This window comes from Schistocerca americana, chromosome 5, assembly GCF_021461395.2.
Source record: "Schistocerca americana isolate TAMUIC-IGC-003095 chromosome 5, iqSchAmer2.1, whole genome shotgun sequence".
In the NCBI taxonomy this organism is placed as follows: Eukaryota; Metazoa; Arthropoda; class Insecta; order Orthoptera; family Acrididae; genus Schistocerca; species Schistocerca americana.
This window is the reverse complement of record NC_060123.1, coordinates 605960442-605980608: the sequence shown is the minus strand read 5'-3', so window position 1 is coordinate 605980608 and position 20167 is coordinate 605960442. Positions and strand designations below refer to the sequence as shown.

At 37.4% G+C, this 20167-nt stretch overlaps 1 protein-coding gene across 5 annotated transcripts in view; it reads right to left on the bottom strand.

Annotated features, from left to right (window-relative positions):
- Positions 1 to 1411: 1411 nt before the first annotated feature.
- The window catches only part of LOC124615566 (centrosomin), a 406915-nt gene continuing 388159 nt past the window's right edge, over positions 1412 to 20167 (bottom strand). For 4 of the 5 annotated variants that reach the window (XM_047143545.1, XM_047143544.1, XM_047143547.1 and 1 more), the window contains 6 exons: positions 15510 to 16247; positions 10881 to 11141; positions 4170 to 4317; positions 3274 to 3524; positions 2899 to 3130; positions 1412 to 2180 (listed from right to left, as the gene is read on the bottom strand). In XM_047143545.1, the coding sequence (XP_046999501.1) occupies positions 1936 to 2180; positions 2899 to 3130; positions 3274 to 3524; positions 4170 to 4317; positions 10881 to 11141; positions 15510 to 16247 (1875 nt within the window). In that variant the 3' untranslated portion in view covers positions 1412 to 1935. The remainder of the gene's footprint in view (positions 2181 to 2898; positions 3131 to 3273; positions 3525 to 4169; positions 4318 to 10880; positions 11142 to 15509; positions 16248 to 20167) is intronic. The other variant, XM_047143548.1, reaches the window with a different exon arrangement.

Below are 20167 nucleotides of genomic sequence, written 5' to 3'. Positions count from 1 at the left end.
GAATATGTGTACCACGTTTCGTTGAAATCGGTCCAGTAGGAGGAGATGTGGAACATACATACATACACATACAGTCATTTTTATAATATGTATATATTTGTGATTGGGTTTCCATAGCACCACATTGCAGACGAGTCCTGTTTCTTTTTCTTCGTTTTATAAATCTTTTGGTGTTTTCCGACTAATTCTTTTTCAATGGAGTGGATTTGTCACTTGTGTGAATTGCATTTTCTGTCCAGTTAGCAATACAATAAATAAATAAGGGGCTTTGTTAGAATTGTTTGCAATAAATGCATGTAACGCTTATAAGCGACAGACAGCAGGCAGCATTTATCACATGATCGGCATGCAGCTAAAGTGTACTTGTATTTCTATATCTAGCACCTCTTCCGCAGACGTTATATTCGTTGCCAATATTACGTTCGTGCACAACATGAATTTGTCGCAAAACTAGACATTAGTCTTGCGATCAAAATTTAGGCGTGTTCATAATTTGTATTCAGCCAGGTATGGATTACGAAATATAAATTCCAGCAGTATCTTATTATAACTTGAAACTGCTGACTTCCCTTGCAGAACAAAGTTTTATTCATCCATAAGAATTATGAAAAGATACAGTGGCGAGCTAAGTCGGTAACTATGTAAAGTTATTTCCTCGAAATAAAAATCATAGAAGGCCGTGCGGCTGCAAAGAGAAGTGATTGCAGCGCTCCTGGCAGCTAGCCCCGAACTGTTTTGACTGAGTGGAACGCTGCGCCTCTGGTAGCCAGCGTACGAACTCCAAACGAATCAGCTGGCGGCATCTAGTTTATTCGCCACAAACTTACAGGTTTCGCAGGGCTATGATTTCAGCTCTCAGCGCACGTGCGCTTACAAGCGTCCGCCTCGCGCGTTAGCGGCTCGCACGGGCAATCGCAGCGAACGTGTTAATAACTAAAGATTTCTTGCTTTAAAGTGAACTGACTAGCCGAGTTTATTACATTGTTCAACTTAAATATCATTTTTATTAAGGCCCACCACGTAAGTCGGCAACAATCAAAAAATAATAATAACAATAATAATATATACATTAAATTACGACGGCCGACGGACGCGAGATGACCACAAAAAACATAAATGTTATGTGGCTACCAGCTTGATGTAATTCTTTCTCTGCCTGATGCCACTTCAGCAGCATGCACATTAATTTTGCTACTTATTTCATCAAGCAGCTTCTCATTTTTGGCTGAGTGAACTTTATTCCTGACCTTCCCACCACAATAAAATATGAGGTGGTCACCAGGAATCAAACCCAGCATCTCACTAGACCACAGAGGCAGCGTATAAATCTAATAATGGTAGGAAAGTAAGGAATACTTTATGACTACAACTTTGCTTCAGAGAAAAGGGTTTAAAACATTTTTCATATAAATTCAGAAGATAAATATTTATTTTGTTAAAAAAAGGAAAATGTATAGTACAATATGTACAAACATTAAGAAACAGTTTCACACAATGTGTGAAATGAATTACTTTACAACAGGTACAAATAACAGACATATCAAGAATATTAAAAATATTTGTTTTGAAAATGGTCATGTATTTATCCACAGGCATGGTATCAATACCTCATACTTTACTTTTTGGCAGTATAAAGCATTTGTCAAGACAAGGACAAACTGATGAAAACGTGAAGTCACATTAACCACTATTTCAAAAATCCTGAAAAACATTTTACAAGAAAAATATATTTCACGAAGTCAAATGTCACTGTTAATCATGCATTGCCAGCCATTTCACTGCATCTGTTTCTATCACTGACACTAAGTTAGCTTCACAGCAACAAATAAATTACCCTGAGCCATACACCAAATTTTTGGGTACGAATTCATCTTAAAAGAAATTTTAGAATTTCTTAACTATATACACTCAATAATTTGTAAACACTCTGCAAAGTTACTCATATTCTTCTGTACATGAACCTTCTGTTGTTTCACTTTGCAAATTAACCCTTGATTGCTTGAGTATGGTGTGTGTTTTGTACAACTGCTTACATATAGCTTTTTCAACCTGTTTCTTTCTCTGATTTGCACTTACAAGTTGCTCAACTGTTTTCTCTAAAGCTTTACGAGTTTGAACGAGGCGTCTCTTCAGTTCTGTATTTTCTTGCCTGAGCATTGTCAGGTCATTACATTCATTCTCTGCAACAAAAGAATTTTACCCATGTAATAATTACAGCACAAAATCTTAACTAAAAAATAAAAAAAAACATTGTACTTCATCAAGGAAATTAGTTCCACTGATGAATTCTGATGAATCGTAGGGTTGCATTTGCATTTATATGTTGACTTTCATAAAACTGACAATTTTTCTAATGATGAATTTTGTCAGCTGCAACATGTGATAGTTGTATCAGAAAGGAAATTCACTTGACAAAATTATGAGATGTAATATCTGAATGTTACTTATAAGGCAAAATTTTTAGTATTGCTGATATGCACATTTAAAAGTCATTACATTATCCTAGATTTCAAAACTATTAGTTCATTCCTCATTTGTGCGGGTGAGGGGATACAAGGGCATAGAGAGAGCAGGAAATCAAAAGGGGGAAAACATTACAAACATGAACATATTGTTAACCTGTTATTCAAGCTGCCATCCATGCATATTTTCAAGTCTCTCTGCTGGTAAGTATTTCCTTACCAACACATTCAATGGCATGTAACAGCTATAGTAGCCAGTAAAAGCTAAAAATGAAAGGTAATAATAGGGAACTTGAAACTTCCTGACAGATTAAAACTGTGTGCCGGACCGAGTTCGAGTCTCGGTCTGGCACACGGTTTTAATCTGTAAGGAAGTTTCATATCAGCACACACTTCGCTGCAGAGTGAAAATCTCATTCTGGAATAGGGAACTTACTTGAAGTAGGAACAAGAGCAGAATTATTTTGAAGTATCCCATCCTGATTTTCCAGATGCTGTGTCCTTTCCAAATGTAGTAAAGGTGTTTGTGCAGGAGCAGCCTCAAGGCTTGACAATCGGCCTTGATCACTTTCAATTCCTAAATCAGGTGAAGTTGCTGTATTTCTCGTTTCAAAAGAATCCAATTGTTGTTCGCAAGGGGCAGATAATTGCCTGCCTACTCTAGGCACCTGGAAATAAAACGGGGGAAAATGATCTAGTCTAAAGACAGCATTACTTTAATTCTATAATAAGTAATTTCCAGTGAAATTACTAACAAATACACTATACAATTAGTAAAGTATCATAAGTAAGATTGAGCTGAGTGTCTTACCATTCCTCTATACTCATCTGACGCAAGTTCTTCCGACATGCCATCAGACAAATCACTATACTGTCTAGCAAGTACATATTGCATGCCACTACTGTTTGTGCTTTCCTTCATACTGTCAAAGAATCGGGATGGCAGAGACCAGAGGCTGGTTGGAAGCGACCCACTTTCACCACTGAACACATCAAATCCAGATGACAAACTAGATGGAGATATAAGGTCCACTTTATGACCTATACTTTTTTCTTGCACTCCTGCATTGAAAAATGTTCTCATTATTTATTTGAAATGCTACAGAGATATCTCACATACTGTTTATAAGAAATCACATGTATTACTTGTATTTACTACTTAAGATGTTGCTTCAAAATTGTAATAGATAATTACAACCAACCGAACTCTGCATCATTTTTGTTTAGCAACTTTGTAAATGATACCAATGAAACAGTGAACACCAGTTTTTTAATATTAAAGAAATAGAATGAAGCAAAAAATATATAGGATGACATATCTTTCTTTCTTGCATTGCATTTCTCCTTTAATCATGAATCAGTGTGACAATGATTTTAACTTTTATTTAGGAGGAAATGTAGAGCATAAGCTGCGACAAATATTGTTAATGAAATCTTATTGTCATAATTTTATTGGGTACTAACATTTTATCTATTACTTCAACACCCCTTCCCCAATTTACTATTTGCAGCACAACAAGAAGGAAGCTTTTTTTTTTAAAAAAAAAAATTATAATAAGTAAAAGGCTTAAGGATTCTACAGATATTTCTTCATTATACAGTATGTGTACTTCACTTTGGAGATGGCTTGATACGGGCATATTACTGCAAAGTCATATTTGAAAAACCCGTACACAAATTTATAAAGAACTTTTTTGTAACTCTTACCAGATGTATGTCCACTTCTCACACTGAGTGCCACTTGTTGATTTCTCTCATTAATTTTAGCAAGATTTTTCTCAAGTTCAGAGTTTGCAAATTCTAATTCTTGGACAGATTTTTGTAAAGCATCCTTTTCTTCTTGCAGTTTCTTCACCTAGAGAAAAACATATTACCTTGCTAAATAGTGGAAAATACATTTCATAATAGCTCAAACACTGAAAAGCAGAAAAAGCAAATGTTCCACACTATTATAATAATGAAGCCAATAATGCATACAGTTTACTAAACATCTTAAGTAGAATAACTGGGTTAGGTAATTTAAAGGGCAGGGATCTCGGCACAACTCAGTGTAAGCATCGAGAAATTAATGGTTCAAGAAGAGGTACATAATCAGGTGACAGCAAAGTTTGATTCTCATAAGTGAATATTGTTCACTGAATGTTCAGTTCACATTTATCTACTTTACATTATTACTGTGCAATTCATGCTTAACTGTTTGGCAAAGAATGCAAGACAAGAAGACAGTTGCGACTGACATTTTGTGAAGATCCTTCACTGCAATGAAAACTCTGTTTTAATGATTGCCGTACCACCTCCTTTATCAAATCAATGACACTTCAGTCCCTACTCTGTGATAACACAAAACAAGGCATTCTCATTTGATTTTTTTTCCCCCAGTCTTCTCTCAGTCCTATCTGGTATAAATTCTACATCGCAAAGCAATACTCTATAAGAGGGTGACCCTGTGTACTGTACGCAGTTTCTTTTGTGAATTTTGTAATGGCAGTTTAAGAAGTTTCTTTTGGGAAAATGCTGAACATACTAAGAGCACTACCAATAAAACTGCCTTCAGTTTACATCCCTACAACATTTACTGCAGGATCACACCAATTTAAAATTCTCCTACCCATAATCCATAGATATTTATTCAAACAGCCTCTAATTTACATCTTTAATATGTGACATAAATTTAAAGAATTCTGTTGGTGCTTATGTGGTGGGCCTCATACTTTGTCAGTTGCCAATTCAAACATCTCGCCTCAATGACTTTGTAATTAGTTCTAATCTTCTGTTACCATCACTTGATAGTAAACAATAGCATCAAATGCACATAATCTACGAGAGCTCCCAAATCATTCGCATAGAACAAAAATGGTTTCCTACCAGGAATCCCAATGAGTTATTACTTACTGTGACCGTTATGATAGAAAATCATGGATTCAGTAACACGGTCTATGTGATATTCCATGAGCACGCCATTTCATACGAAGCAGATTGCCAGGAATAGTATTAAAACACTCCTGAAAATCTATGACTATGGAATAAATTTGAGATCCCTTGTTGATTGCACTCATTACTTTGTAGGAACAGAGAACCATTTGAGTTTCACAAGAATGACATTTCACGACTTTGTCCTGTATCCCCTATAACAAAAATTATTTGTAAAATGGGATGCAAGAATAGAGTTAAATAATATCTTTTAAATTTTTTTCTGGCAAGTACAATTTTGCAGTCCTCGTCAGACTGAAATCCCCATGCCACAGTCGTCGCAGCGCTAGGTGGAGGCAACTCAAAATGGTGCAAGACACTGATAAAATGGAGTATCATGCAGTAGTTCATTTTCGGCAGCTGCAGAAATGTTGCAGCTGCCTGTGTAATACATCTGGTCCTACGGTTCTTTTGACATGCCTCCAATCTGTTGCAATGAGATACAACAAATAAATAATTCTAGGGGATTAATTTTGAATATGATGGACATCAATACTGATGACTTTATAACTTCAGAACAAAGCAAATTCTCTTATTAAATTTTTGTAGAGCTTTACATGAAAGTCCTTCTTTGAGATGATGTTCAATTCATGTAGCCTTTAATGTTTTTCACACCACCATGGCATTGAACCTTTATCTCAATTTCTGCACTTTCTCATATACAAATAGGTTCATATTGATAACACCAAGTCTCGTTATGCGTGATGATTTTCTCCATAAAATAATTGTACGTGTTTTGTATTTCAAAATCATGGTAGGCACCTATGCATTGTCATTTTTGTTCTGGAATAGAGCTGGATGGGACCAACATTGAACACGATTTTCTCTTCTTTCAAATATTCTGGAGAATGTCTCAAACACTTTATTTACAGGTGTTGCACCATTGCAACTTGTGACACAATGACACTGACACACTATCACCACACATCCACTGCTTAACACTATCTGCTCACAACCGACTGGTCAAATGCACATCCGATGTTTGCAGCTGCCACTATAGTTAGTGCACTGACCATAGCTCATACACCTGGAATGTCAGTCTTGGAACTTTTCGGATGGACAGTGTATTCATATCAATTTATATAATATTAATTTGTTGTATTTAATAATTTGATCCTCGCTTTGACTCTTGACACTGAATGATCATTTGGCCACCAATTGAAAAAGCTTCCTGTGCTGACATGGCAGTAGATACTTCATCCATACTATCCAACTGGTCTATCTTGTACTAATCTTTCCTGCTATTTCCATCTGCTGCCCCTCCCCTTGATGTCTATATCTAAGTCTACATACACTCTCTGCAAGTCATCATCGCACACAGCATGAGGGGAGGGAGGGGGGAGGGGGAGACTACTTTGCACCATTGACAGCCATGGGTTTTTACATTTTGCTTGCAAATGGAGCAAGGGAGAAATGACAAAGCCCGATCTCTAAACTTTCGCATGGAAAGAACATCACCTTCCCTGAAGAAATTCCCATTTGAGTTCACAGAGCATTCCTGTAATACTTCTGTATTGATCGAACATATTGGTAATATTCCTAACAATACCCTCTGAACTGCTTCATTGACCACCTTAAATCTGACCCAGGGGATCCAACACCCAAACACAGCTAGTGAGGAGCATACAATTGTTCTGTATGCAGCCTCCTTTATAGATGAGCTACACTTCTATAAAACACACCCAATAAACCAAAGTAGAGCGTTCGCCTTACCTACTACCGACCTAATGTGGTGAGTCCATTTCATTTTGTTTTGCAACATTACACCTAGATGTTTAATCAATGTGACTGTGTCAAGCAGCACACCACTAATGTTGTATTTGAACATTACAAGATGTATTTCCTAGTCATCTCCATTAGCTTACATTTTTCTGCATTTAGAGCAAAATGCCATTCATCAAACCAATTAAAAATTCTACCTTCATCCTGTATCCTCCGTCAGTCAGTCAATGGTGACATTTTCCTGTACACGAAAGTGTCATCAGCAAACAGCTGATCACCCTACCCACCAGATCATTTATGTATAGGATGTCTCGAAAGAAAGTTTACACTTGAAGAGCTTTATGTGCATGTGCAACAAATTGGGGGGAGTGAGAAGGGGTATGTTCACTGCTTGCTTGGTCTTTAGGAATTCAGCTGATATGGAGCATTTCTTGGGGGCATACCATGTTTCTGTGTGCAAGAATTTTACAAAAACGGTGGTTCAGTGACTGTAGCAGAGGGGAAGTTTTGCAGTGATCATGGTTTGCATAATGTAAATGATGCTCTAAGTGTTCCCCTTATCCGGAAATGGATCAAAAAGTTTGAGGAAACTGGTTCAACACTGGCCAAACCAAAATCTGGATGACCAAGGTCATCAAGAATGGGCGAATCTATGGAGAGTGTAAATCCATGTGTTCATGATTATTCTAACCTTTGCATTCATAGGGGTGCAAATTCTTTAAATGTGCATAGATCATCCTTCACCAAATTCTGCAAAAAGAACTTATACTGTACTCTTACAAAATCCAATTGGTGCAAGAAGTAAAGCTTGAGGATGCCACACAAAGGCTGCAGTTCATTAATGATGAGACTGAGTGCCCTTTATTTATCATCATCCTGTTTTCTGACGAAGCTCATTTCCAGCTGATTGGTCATATCAATAAGCAAAACTGCCACTATTGGAGAGCAACGAATCCTAAACAGAAGCAAGAGAAACCCCTTCATTCAGCAGAAATTACTGTATGAGCTGCAGTGTTGGCTCGAGGAATAATTGGTCCATACTCTTTCAAGGACGAGAGGGGTCGTGCAGTTACAGTGAATTTGGAATATTATGTGACAGTGTCAAATGACTTTTTGGTGTTATAATCGCAAAAATTAGCTCATTATAACCAAAGAATATGGTTTCAGCAAGACAGAGCCATACATATCTAATGCATCTATACAGTGAGTTCGTGAAATTTTCCCTGGCAAATTGATCTCCATGAGTGGTCACATATATTGGCCCCCATGCAGCCCAGATTTGAGGCCCATGGATTTTTCCTTATGAGGATACGTCAAATCTGAAGTGTATGTCATTAATCTGACTTCTCTGGAGCAATCAAAAGAAAATATCCATATTGAAGTGGCAGCCATCCCAATGTCTATATGCCAAGCCGTTGTGCAAAATTTTGTTCATGTTTAAATGAGTGACGTAGCCATACTAGATTCCACTTAAATGTCATTATTTTTAAGAAGTAAATTATTAAACTGTATATTTCAATAATAAATAAAGATTTTGTTGACAGACTTCAACTTCTATTTTATTTAGACACATCAAATATAAACTTTCTTTTGAGATACTCTATACACACAGACCAAGAATGATCTTTTCTCACTTTGCTAGAATATTCCTAACGATACCATCACCTCTGATAAACACTCACTACCCAAGACAGCATAATTAGCTCTATCCCTTAATAGATCATCAAGCGCCAAATGCTTTAAAAACTGGATTGGCATTCCAACGAGACATAGGGACTTAATTATTTTCAAGTCTTTCAGTTGTTTTTCAATGCCAGGGATGCTTATTTCAATGTCTTCCGTACAGAAGTCTGCACAATGGCAAAAGGGTCGTAACCCTGTACAGCCCCCTGTATGAATGATTTTTTTTTTTTTAATGCAATATATAAAACTTCAACCTTCCATTTTCTGTTGTGTGTTGCCACACAAGACTGATCAATGTGCTACTGAACAGAAGGCTTCAACCTGCTCAGTGATCTTACACAGGATTACAATATTCTTGGGTTCTTCACAAGATCTTTCACTAATGCATAATGCTAGAAGTTGTTTTATGTTTTGCACATCGATCTTTTTACAGATGCATGAATTTCTATTAACTTTCACCTGTCAACTTTTCTGCATTCTTTCTCTGGTTCCTCAGAAGTTTCAGATTTTTTAAAGCTATGCATTGAGGCCCTTTCTATTCTTAATTCATTTACTCAATACATACATCTCCAGAGTACAGTTTACAATCAGTTTAAACTTTGTCCACAGTTCAACTATGTCTATCATATTAGAACTAACTGATGTCCACTCATTGCCTAATCAGGATTAGACTTTTTGATGGATTTATCAACTTTAGTAACCATAGTCGCTATGACAATATCATGATAACTAATCCTTGTCTCTAGACCGACAGTGTCGATAAAGTCAGGTCTGTTTGTAGCTAAAAGTTCTAAAATATTTCCATCACATATGGGTTGTTGAACTAGCTGCTCAACACAGTGTTTGGAGAAAATGTTCAGAACTACTTTACAAGACTGATTCCCGTACTGCCTCCAATGAATCTATAGACATCCCAGTCTATATTTAGTAGGTTGAAGCTGCCTTCAACTAATTTTCCAAGACTGGAGAACTTCTGCACTGCTTTGAATGATTCCACAGCTGTTACAGCAGAATCGGGTGACTGGCAAAAATCGTTGAATGATTAACTTGAATTCACCTAGGACAGTTATCAGTGTCCAGATAATTTTGCAGACTCATTTTTGATCTTGACAGGTATAATTCCCACAGATAGACACTGTCTTTGCACGGAATCAGCTTAGTTTTGGGAAATGATTTTTGTTGTCTTCTCTCTGAGTAGGCTTTTTGTTTACTACCACCTCTGTCTCACTTCTGTCTGTTGCTGGTTCACTGTCTCATTTACACTTGGATCTCCAGACAATTCCACTCCCAAACACTTTATTACATTTTAAAAACTTTTAATTCCTCTCTGCGCAGATGATCTTCAACTGTGAATAGTTTTATACATTTGTTTCCTATGGCTTGTCTTATCTCTCCCCTCCTCCCCAATGCTATGTCTACTGACACCAACTACTGGTAAACAGATGTTTATTGAACTTCATGAAATAACAAGATAATATTATTTTAGCTCTTTAGCAGTCACCTACATAGTTTTTCTCCATGACTCACTGTAAACAGATTTATATATTTAACCACTTCTCCAGTAATAATTTTTCCTCCTTACCTCACTTTTTCCTTAATCTGTGCAAAATTAGTTTCAGCAACTATCACCATTCATTTCAGGATGTACCTTTATTATCATTCTTACTGCTGAATAATATTCTATTAATCCCAGGATCTGATTCTTGACAAATCAGCATCCATGTCGTGACAAGCTAACATAAATGTAGTTAAAAAATAAAAGACACACAAAAAACCAGGAGGGGGATGAAATATGATAAATTGCTTACGAAACATTCAAAGATACACACATAGTTCCAAGCATTCTTATGCATTCATACTCAAAATTTTGACTTTTTTGTGTGAGAAAGAACTGTTAATAATGAAATTATGGTCTAAAGTAACCCATGTATGAAGTATTTGTTGACTTGGCAGACACTGTACTTTGTCACAAAACATCATCATTGCCTAACATTGCAAAAACCTATATACAATACTACAAAAACAAAAACTCATTAGTTTTACCTTTGCTTCTAACTGATGGTTAGCTGCCTGAAGTTGTTTCTCTTTTTCTTGGCTATTTTTCTCAACATCAGTTAATCTTACGTCAAGACGGCGTACATCTTGTTCCAAACGCAACTTTTCGTTAACTAGCTTTGTTCTTTCTAAAGTAAGGCTTGATGCTGCAACAGCTGCTTCATCTAACTGACGATGCAATTCATTTTCTTTCTCTTTCAATAGTTTCTCCATTTCCCTTATTTTCTCTCTTGAGCATATTTCAGATTCCTATAAGCATAAGGAACACACTGTTAAGTTGAAAACTGACATACACTGAATGACAAAAAAATGAAGCATCCATATGACGTTATTGGATGTCAATTAGGGTTCCAGTTATCACAAAAACAAAAAAAAAAACAAAAAAAAAAAAAAAAAAACTGGCGTTTGATTATACCAATCTTTTTCATCTCCATTTTACCATGACTGTTAAAACCACTAAAGGAAATTATTTCTGAAATAACCAATTTTCTTGTTTTTATTGCTGTTGTCTCCATTAATAAATGTAGACTTTGAACAAAGATTGAAAAATTCCAACTAATGTAAAGGAGTAGGAAATCTCTATCAATACGAGGTTGAGGCTGCGATAGAAACTGGTCTCATTGTCTCCACCATAGATGAAGTTGAAGAAGACTGGCACGGCAATGGCAGGAGCAAAAGCTCACAAGTTGTTAACTTTCCTGCAGTCTTCTCTTCATGATGCTATGAGTTTTCACCCTAAAGCAACCATAATATTAAGGTTTCAGTTATTATCCCAAGTTTATAGCACATCAACAGAATTGTAGGTTGTTGTTGTTGTTGTTGTTGTTGTTGTTGTGGTCTTCAGTCCTGAGACTGGTTTGATGCAGCTCTCCATGCTACTCTATCCTGTGCAAGCTTCTTCATCTCCCAGTACCTACTGCAACCTACATCCTTCTGAATCTGCTTAGTGTATTGATCTCTTGGTCTCCCTCTACGATTTTTACCCTCCACGCTGCCCTCCAATGCTAAATTTGTGATCCCTTGATGCCTCAAAACATGTCCTACCAACCAATCCCTTCTTCTAGTCAAGTTGTGCCACAAACTTCTCTTCTCCCCAATCCTATTCAACACCTCCTCATTAGTTATGTGATCTACCCATCTAATCTTCAGCATTCTTCTGTAGCACCACATTTCGAAAGCTTCTATTCTCTTCTTGTCCAAACTAGTTATCGTCCATGTTTCACTTCCATACATGGCTACACTCCATACAAATACTTAAGTCTATACTCGACGTTAACAAATTTCTCTTCTTCAGAAACGATTTCCTTGCCATTGCCAGTCTACATTTTATATCCTCTCTACTTCGACCATCATCAGTTATTTTACTCCCTAAATAGCAAAACTCCTTTACTACTTTAAGTGTCTCATTTCCTAATCTAATCCCCTCAGCATCACCCGATTTAATTTGACTACATTCCATTATCCTCGTTTTGCTTTTGTTGATGTTCATCTTATATCCTCCTTTCAAGACACTGTCCATTCCGTTCAACTGCTCTTCCAAGTCCTTTGCTGTCTCTGACAGAATTGTAGGTATATAAAATAAATTTACATTCTCTTGCAAGGAACATTGTGTATGTTTTCTCCTTACATGGCGTCGCAAGTTTCTTGTGCTCTCTCCTGTTTTTAATCCTTTAAAGCAAATGGAACACTGCACTTCATTGCTACCATACCAAGTAAATTACTTTCAAACTAGGGACGATTCCATTCTGCAATGCAGCTGATATCCCAAGACAACAGTGAGGAACTACCGAAATGACCAGGTGTACCATCTAATTTGCTACACCACAAAACAACAGGTACATTACTCTATCAGTAGTGCTGTATTTATTCTTGTGTCATATGTTTGCCACTCATTTTTAACTGTTGGCATTGTTATTACAATAGCGCTGATTGGTCTTCCCATTTTCTATTATAACCCAATATTTCAAAGCAACAGATATTTTACAAATAAAAATTAGTTTTTTCTTAAAGGTTTATTTTAAAAAACAAAAATTTTAGCACTGCTGCTATAGAAAAGTGATATGTTGGTTTTTTACCTGCTTCTACTAAGAAATGAAAAACCCGTTATAACCGGGATCTAAGAAATACCACAAAATACCAGTTACAGAACTAAAATATCAGTATCAGTTTTATCTGTCAGCTGTGTAAACTGAGTTGCAATTCTCTGTGACAGGTAGAAGGGCCACCAGAGTGTATTAGTGTTACTCATGTTTAGAGTTTGTTAACCAAACATGGCAAGGTATATAAAGAGAGTGTAACTAGTATGTCAAATGTTGAATCATCACTGTGAAAGATACAGGATGCCGTGGATTCTTGTGAGGCAACATCTCAACACCAGTCTCACTGTGGGTCTCCACGTGGTCGACTCATCAAATCATGCAATATCCACATTTGTGGGGCATTCAGATGTTACAATTGCCCGGTGTTAGACTCCATGGGAATGTGAGGGCAGGCAAACTCGTATGACTGTCTCAAGGGAGGTCTGCCACATTGAGCACTACACACATCTGCGTATGCCATCCAAGAGTCTCTGCAACATTCTGTGTCATCCTGCACTGGTTGGAGACTGGCAGCGGTTGGACTAGAGAATTACCATCCCATACATAGGCTGCCGTAGGCTTCGCAACACAAACAGCTGTGTTTGGAGATGTGCCTCCACTGGGAGGCATGGATGCTTATGAATGGTGTCACACTGTCTTCCGCAACGAATCACCATTCTGCACTACTCCAGATGACCATCATTGGCAAGTATTGTGCTGACCCAGGAAGAAGTCCACTTGTTCCAATGTTCTGGAGAGGCACGGCAGAGCTACTCCGGGGATAATATTATGGGAAGCTATCAGCTTTGACATCAGGTCACAGGTAGTAGTGATTGAGAGAACTTGAGTGGCACAATGGTATATCACAGACATTCTGCTGCCTCGTGTTACCTTTTGCGCTACAATATGTCGAGCTGCTTTTCAACATGACAGTGCTTGTCCACACACGGCATGTGTCTCCATGAGCTGCTTGTGTGATGTTTAGGTACTTCTGTGGCCAGCGAGATCTTCAGATCTGCCCACGATGCAACATGAACAGGACTAACTCAAGACATCTGTACGTCCTACTGCCAGTATCAAGAATCAGTTACAAAAGTTAAAAGTTGTTCGCCAGCTAGTCTTTATGACCCCCCCCCCTTCTCCCGACTGAGTCAGTGCATCCACCCAGACCAGAGGATGTGCAATGTCATACTGAAAAGTGGGTTAATAGTGCTAAGTTCTTTATAAATTTCACTCTATACTGTAATCACTGAAATAACATGACATAGCCTATCTATCCCTGAGGTTTCATTTTGTTTCCTCTTCCCCTTCCAGATGCTTCACACTTTTTGGTAGACAGTGTATCTAACATATCATGAAATATGTAATTCACATACAACAATGAAACTGCTGCTACATGAAGAACCATACATGTATGCCCAGAACTGTTATTTTTACATGCATAAACTTCAGAAATAAATAAATATAAGATATAAAGGAGAGAAATTCACCACTAGGAAGTTTGTCATTAAATATCTGCTAAATGCAATTTAAAAAGTAAAAACACCAAGTGGCAAATATTTTTTCCACGCCAATTCCACCAGAGGGAGCTACAGTAATTAACAAGCCACCATGAAGAAGAAATGTAATATGATTAAGATTTACTGCAGCATGTGTCCAAAATATGAGCATAGCAAAGAGTAAGAGCTGTTTTCCTTCCTTAACAAAACATGACCAGAGTAAGGATTGTACACAATCTAATTGGTACAGTTAAAAATCACTCTGATTTTCTGGCATAAAATAATGCCCCTTTTTTTAAAAAAAAGTCACAGAAATGACTAACATGGATAAATGCTCATGTAGCTTCTACTGCTATTTTTGGAGGGATGATTACACACAATCACTGTGTGTGTGTGTGTGTGTGTGTGTGTGTGTGTGTGTGTGTGTGTGTGTGTTTTCTCCACCTCTGTCTTTTCCTCAAATCTTTTAAATTCTTGCAATCAAAGAAGAAGTGGTGCACAAAACCTGTATGAAAATATGCTACATTTACGAGACTGACTGTGAATTCTGCTCTCAAATGTTAACAATGGGTACAATACATACTAAAAGGTAGTAGGCAAGACAGAAAATAATGAATATTGAAATGTGTGCACAACTGCTAACTGTACACAGTAACAGAAGTAATGAAATATGAAACATCCAAAGGACTAATACAGACAGTGTATATTGTAGTAGTCTGCCCAAAATCAAATCACAGAAGACACAAGAACAATAAAAGAGAAACAAGAAAAATGCAACAACCATTGTCATCAAGATATTGTTATTAGATGCAACAGATCATCATTCTTGAATACAAAAAAGTGGCACTTAATGAAGGAATAAAGAGTATTACTGGCTTTTAAACATGTGGAAACACGACAAGAGACTCATTAACTGTAAATCCATTACTTTTTACTAATTTTCATAATAAGAATGACAGAAGACATGCTTCTTGGGAGGCAATTTACATAAAATTACACAGTAATTTCCAATCAGAAGAGTCAGATTAATGGTCACATACCTTAAGTTTTTTGTCAATCTCTGTAACTTTCATATCAGCTTCTTGCTTTAAAGCACATTCTCTGTCTTCTAGTTCCTTAACTCTCCTTTGCAGCTTTTCACCAAATAATTTTTGCTTTTCAAACTCTTCTGATTTTCTCTCTAATTCTGTTTTCAACACCCACTCTTTCTCCTGAAATTGTTTCTCAAGTTCACCAAGTTTAGAACTCGCAGCAAGCTCAATATCTTTAATTCTGATTGAAGCTTCTTCCAACTCACTCTTCTTTTTCTTATTTTCTTCATTCATAGCTTCAATCTGACCCACCAGGTCCATAATTTTCATCTCAGAGTTATGCAGCTTCATACTCAATTCGTGTAACTCTGACTCTGCTTCATTTCTTTTCTCATTAGAAATGAGTAATTCTTGTTCTAGTTTTGCTGTCACTTTCGCTAAATTGTTTTTCACTTCTTTGTGCTTTGATTCAGCCTGTGCTGCTCTCAATTCAGCATCTTTTACATTCTGTTCTAATTCAGAGACCTTTCTCTCATACTTTCCTCTCATATCTTGAGCATCTGCAAGCTTTCTTTCTAACTCTTCTCGTGCCATCTTATCAAAATGTAATTTCTTCTCATTCTCTATACTTCGTTCTTTTGCCTTGTTCTCAAGCTCTAGAACCAAGCACTGTCTTTCTAGTATTTCATTGTCTTTCTCTTGAATTGTAGCACGAAGAGTGCAAATCTGCTTTTCCAAATCAGTTGCCTAAAACAATAGAGATCACAAATTATCCTGTAGGTTCACACTGATACATATATTTAAAATAATGTTTATCAATTAAAGTAATTGATAGAAAACTCTAAATGGGGAATACATCAAACACACACACACACACACACACACACACACAATTCAATTATGCCCAACATTTGATATTAGCACTGCATATTTCATGTCCAACTGTGTTAAGGATACGATGGTGATACATCAGTTGAGGACAAATCACAACTACTGATCAGCTACTAGTGACAACAATTTGTGGACGCCAAGGTTTGTCGTCAGCTATTTCAGAATGTAATAATGGCCTGGAGGATCAAAGTGTGCTCACCAATTCAACGCAGAATGAAGACAACCAATAAGAAGCTGTAGCATCATGAACTGTAAGTGCTCTATGGGCTACACAAATCACTGCCCCACAAATCTACCACTGATCAAGGGGCAGCACAGGTTACAGAGGTTAGTACAGACAGGAACAGCAGTTTTGGATACTTGAAGCATAGTAAAACATCACCCAAATTTATGTTACCTCTGACAAGATAACTGGAGCAGAAAACTTCCACTCTGCAGTGGAGTGTGTATTGTTTCTAAACTTACTGGCACCAGAAACAGCGCAGCAGACTGGTACTTGAACACAGAACCTTGCCTTCATTGAGCAGTGCTCTTACCAACTGAGCAATCCCATGCAAAGTATATGATCTGCTGAGTTTCACTTCCGCCAGTATCTCTCTTCATCATTCCACACTCCAATCTGCCAGGTAACTTCCAAACACCACACACATCACTGCAGTTAAATATTCACCATGAAACAATCCCTTAAGCTTTGGATAAACAATTCCTGCACAATGTCTTCCAGTAGTGCTTGTCCAGCAAGATATGCAGAAGAACTTCCATGAAATTTGGAAGGAGGAGAGGTATTGGCAGAAGTAAAGTTGTGAGGATGGGTCAATGAGCTGTACCCGGATAGTCACCCAGTGGCCCACAATGTTTTTGATTCTCTGTGGAGTTCTTGCCACAAAGTGCCAATGCTGTTGTAAGGGAAAAAAGTTTACTACGTAAATGTTTCATTGGACTGTGAAACAAAATCGGTTGGTCTGATATTTGATTAATTGTGAATGCATAGTTAAATAAATTTTTTTGGCTACATATTTTCAATGGTGGTACTCCTGCTTCTACAAGAAGGCTACTGACTGGGCTCGTCTCAAAAGTTCCAACTGCCAAACAGATTCCACTGTGGTGAACAGGGTCTAATATTTCCGCATTCTTGCTGCTGACCCATAAACCATGCCTCCATATGAGCACTTCATACACTGTTACTAAAACTATTCAATTTGCATTTGACGTGCTGCTAGCGACGGAAAACACTATTCAGTTTCTTCATTTGGGCCTTTTGAGCTGTCGTGTATGTGGTAACCATGTAAGTTTGTTATCAAAAAGAACTCCTAGGAAATGGTACTGCCCCACTAGTTCCAGTAACTGCATTTCAAGATATAGTTCTAGATGAGGATGGGCAGACTGTATTCTACAAACGACGCATGATTTAGTTGGTGAGAAACATTATCCATGGTGTTGCACCAACTTTTGTGCCTTCTGCACATCTGTCTAAAGTTGGCATTCTACTGTACATAATGATATGGAGAGAGAGAGAGAGAGAGAGAGAGAGAGAGAGAGAGAGAGAGAGAGAGAGAGAGAGAGAGAGAGAGAGAACTTTGTATAAAGACTGGTTTTCCTCGTAAACTCCACTTTTGCAAAGCTGATAAAAAGTGATGCCACCATGTTGTATAGTACATCTTGTATAAATTAAAAAATACTGCAACCACACGTTAGTAGTGCACAAAGGCCTCTCAAATCACAAATGCCAATTGTATGAGGTGATCTATGTTTGTTTGAGATCTTTGGAATACACAACTGGAATTGAGAAAGAAGATTTCTACATTTCAAACACCAACAAAGCCATGCATTAACCATCCTTTCTAAAAAATTTCTCAAAGTGCTGGTTATGGTGATTGGTCTGTGGTCTTGTCCTGGTTTTGCTATAAATATTGTGATACTTGCCCTCCATTCAAGGGAAATTCTGTGCATTGCCATATCTTTTTAAATATTTGTGCAATAGCTTTTTACTGTTTTCACCAAGATGATGAAATGCATGATTATGGGAGCCATATGGTACTGGGGGCATATCTCCACATTGTTTTAACACGTTATTTAGTTCCCAAGTTATAAAGGGTGCACTGTAGGTTGCCTGGTCTGTTGAAAGATATGGTATTATATTATCTTAAAAGTCTATGCTGAGCAAAATTCTTACATGGAGACATTTCTGCATAATGTATCACTAAAAGTTCAGCAAAGTCAGGCGAACTGGTGTTGATTTTTCGTAAGTCAAGAATTCCTTAGATTCTACCAGTATTGTGAAATTCACTTATCTGCTGTAATTTTGGCCATCCCTGTGAAGCTGAGGAAGAGCCGTCATAGAAAAAAGATATCATTCCCAACATTCTTGAAAGCAATCTTCTCTTTCACTAAGTAATATGCTTTTTTGCTCTTAATCTTCTGAACAAAAGAAAATTTTCAGTAGAGGAGGCTTGCCTATGACATTGTAGAGTCCTTCATTGTTCTCTGATGGCATCCGCGATCACTTTGCACCACCGTGAAACAGGTTTCTATCTAGTAGAACCTGAAGAGAATGATATTGACGTGGATGCAGCTTGGGATGAACACATCTGTCTCATCCTGTACTACTTTATCAATTCTTTTCTCTGTATTTATTGTCATCTGTGCTTCAGCAGTGGAAGAATTCTAATTGGATCTTTGCAGGGACCACGGTGATAAAACTATCAGTGTGGTATAAATCTGGAACCGATACAGTAATCTGCTAATGATCACTATTGGAATGTTCCGTTGGACCATAGGTGCGAGGTTAGGTCTGCAAATATTCAAACCTATTGCAAAATAGGAGCCGTAAGAGGTCCTAAAATGTGTTGGGGCTTCCGAATTTATTTGACAGAAATCAAGGTCTGAGAATAGTCTCTATTATCTGCCATTTCAAGTCGTTATCTCTCTACCATTTACTCCATTTTTACCATACATGTTATATCCTCTAAACATAGGAAGAAAGCCCTCTAAAAATCTTGATTCTTGTACAGCAATAAATAATGTGGGAGAATTTGTGATCAATTGTCGAACTTCTTCCAGATGGTGACGCATTGCATTTCTACTGTAAAATCACAGTGAAGGCGTTGGTGTGGTCAGTGAAGGTGAGGTTGATATGCACTGATCTGCAGTGTTCCAGTGCCTCTTGTGTGCTTGGCTTAGTTTTTGCATGTTCTTCAACTGTTGAAGATAATTCCAGTTCTGTCAGAACTGATGAATCAGTTCTTTCCTTTGTTCTTTGCTTGCCTTTTCCCTTCTTTTTCTCATTTTGCTGCTACCCATCATGGAATTATTCAGGTTGTAGGTCTGGGCAAGAAGATGATGAATGTTTCTTCTGCCTCACACCTTAGTTTCTTTTAACCAATGACTAGTATTTGACTATACATCAAGAACATTTTGGGGAAGAAGAATCTGTGGAGAGGTCTTCTTTCCTGGTGCAGTCGGAGGGATGTGAAGTCTCTCCTGCTGTATCCACAGGGAGGCTCCAGCTGACTCTGTAAAGTTGAAAATAAAAAGGGGTGGAGATCTCTCGTGCTCGTAACTTTTGGTTTTGTTTGCAAGTTCTTGGTCGATAGCATGTGGTACATCAAGCGCTGAAAAATTTGAAGTAGATGTGGTGATAGCTGCTGCTTTTGCATGATTTGTCACCATGTTGAGTGAACGCATGCATTCATATATTTTCTGTGCCTCAGGATATGACGGTTGATCCACCGTTTCATACTTTCTTGGATATTGTTTTCTTTTTTAAATACTGGACA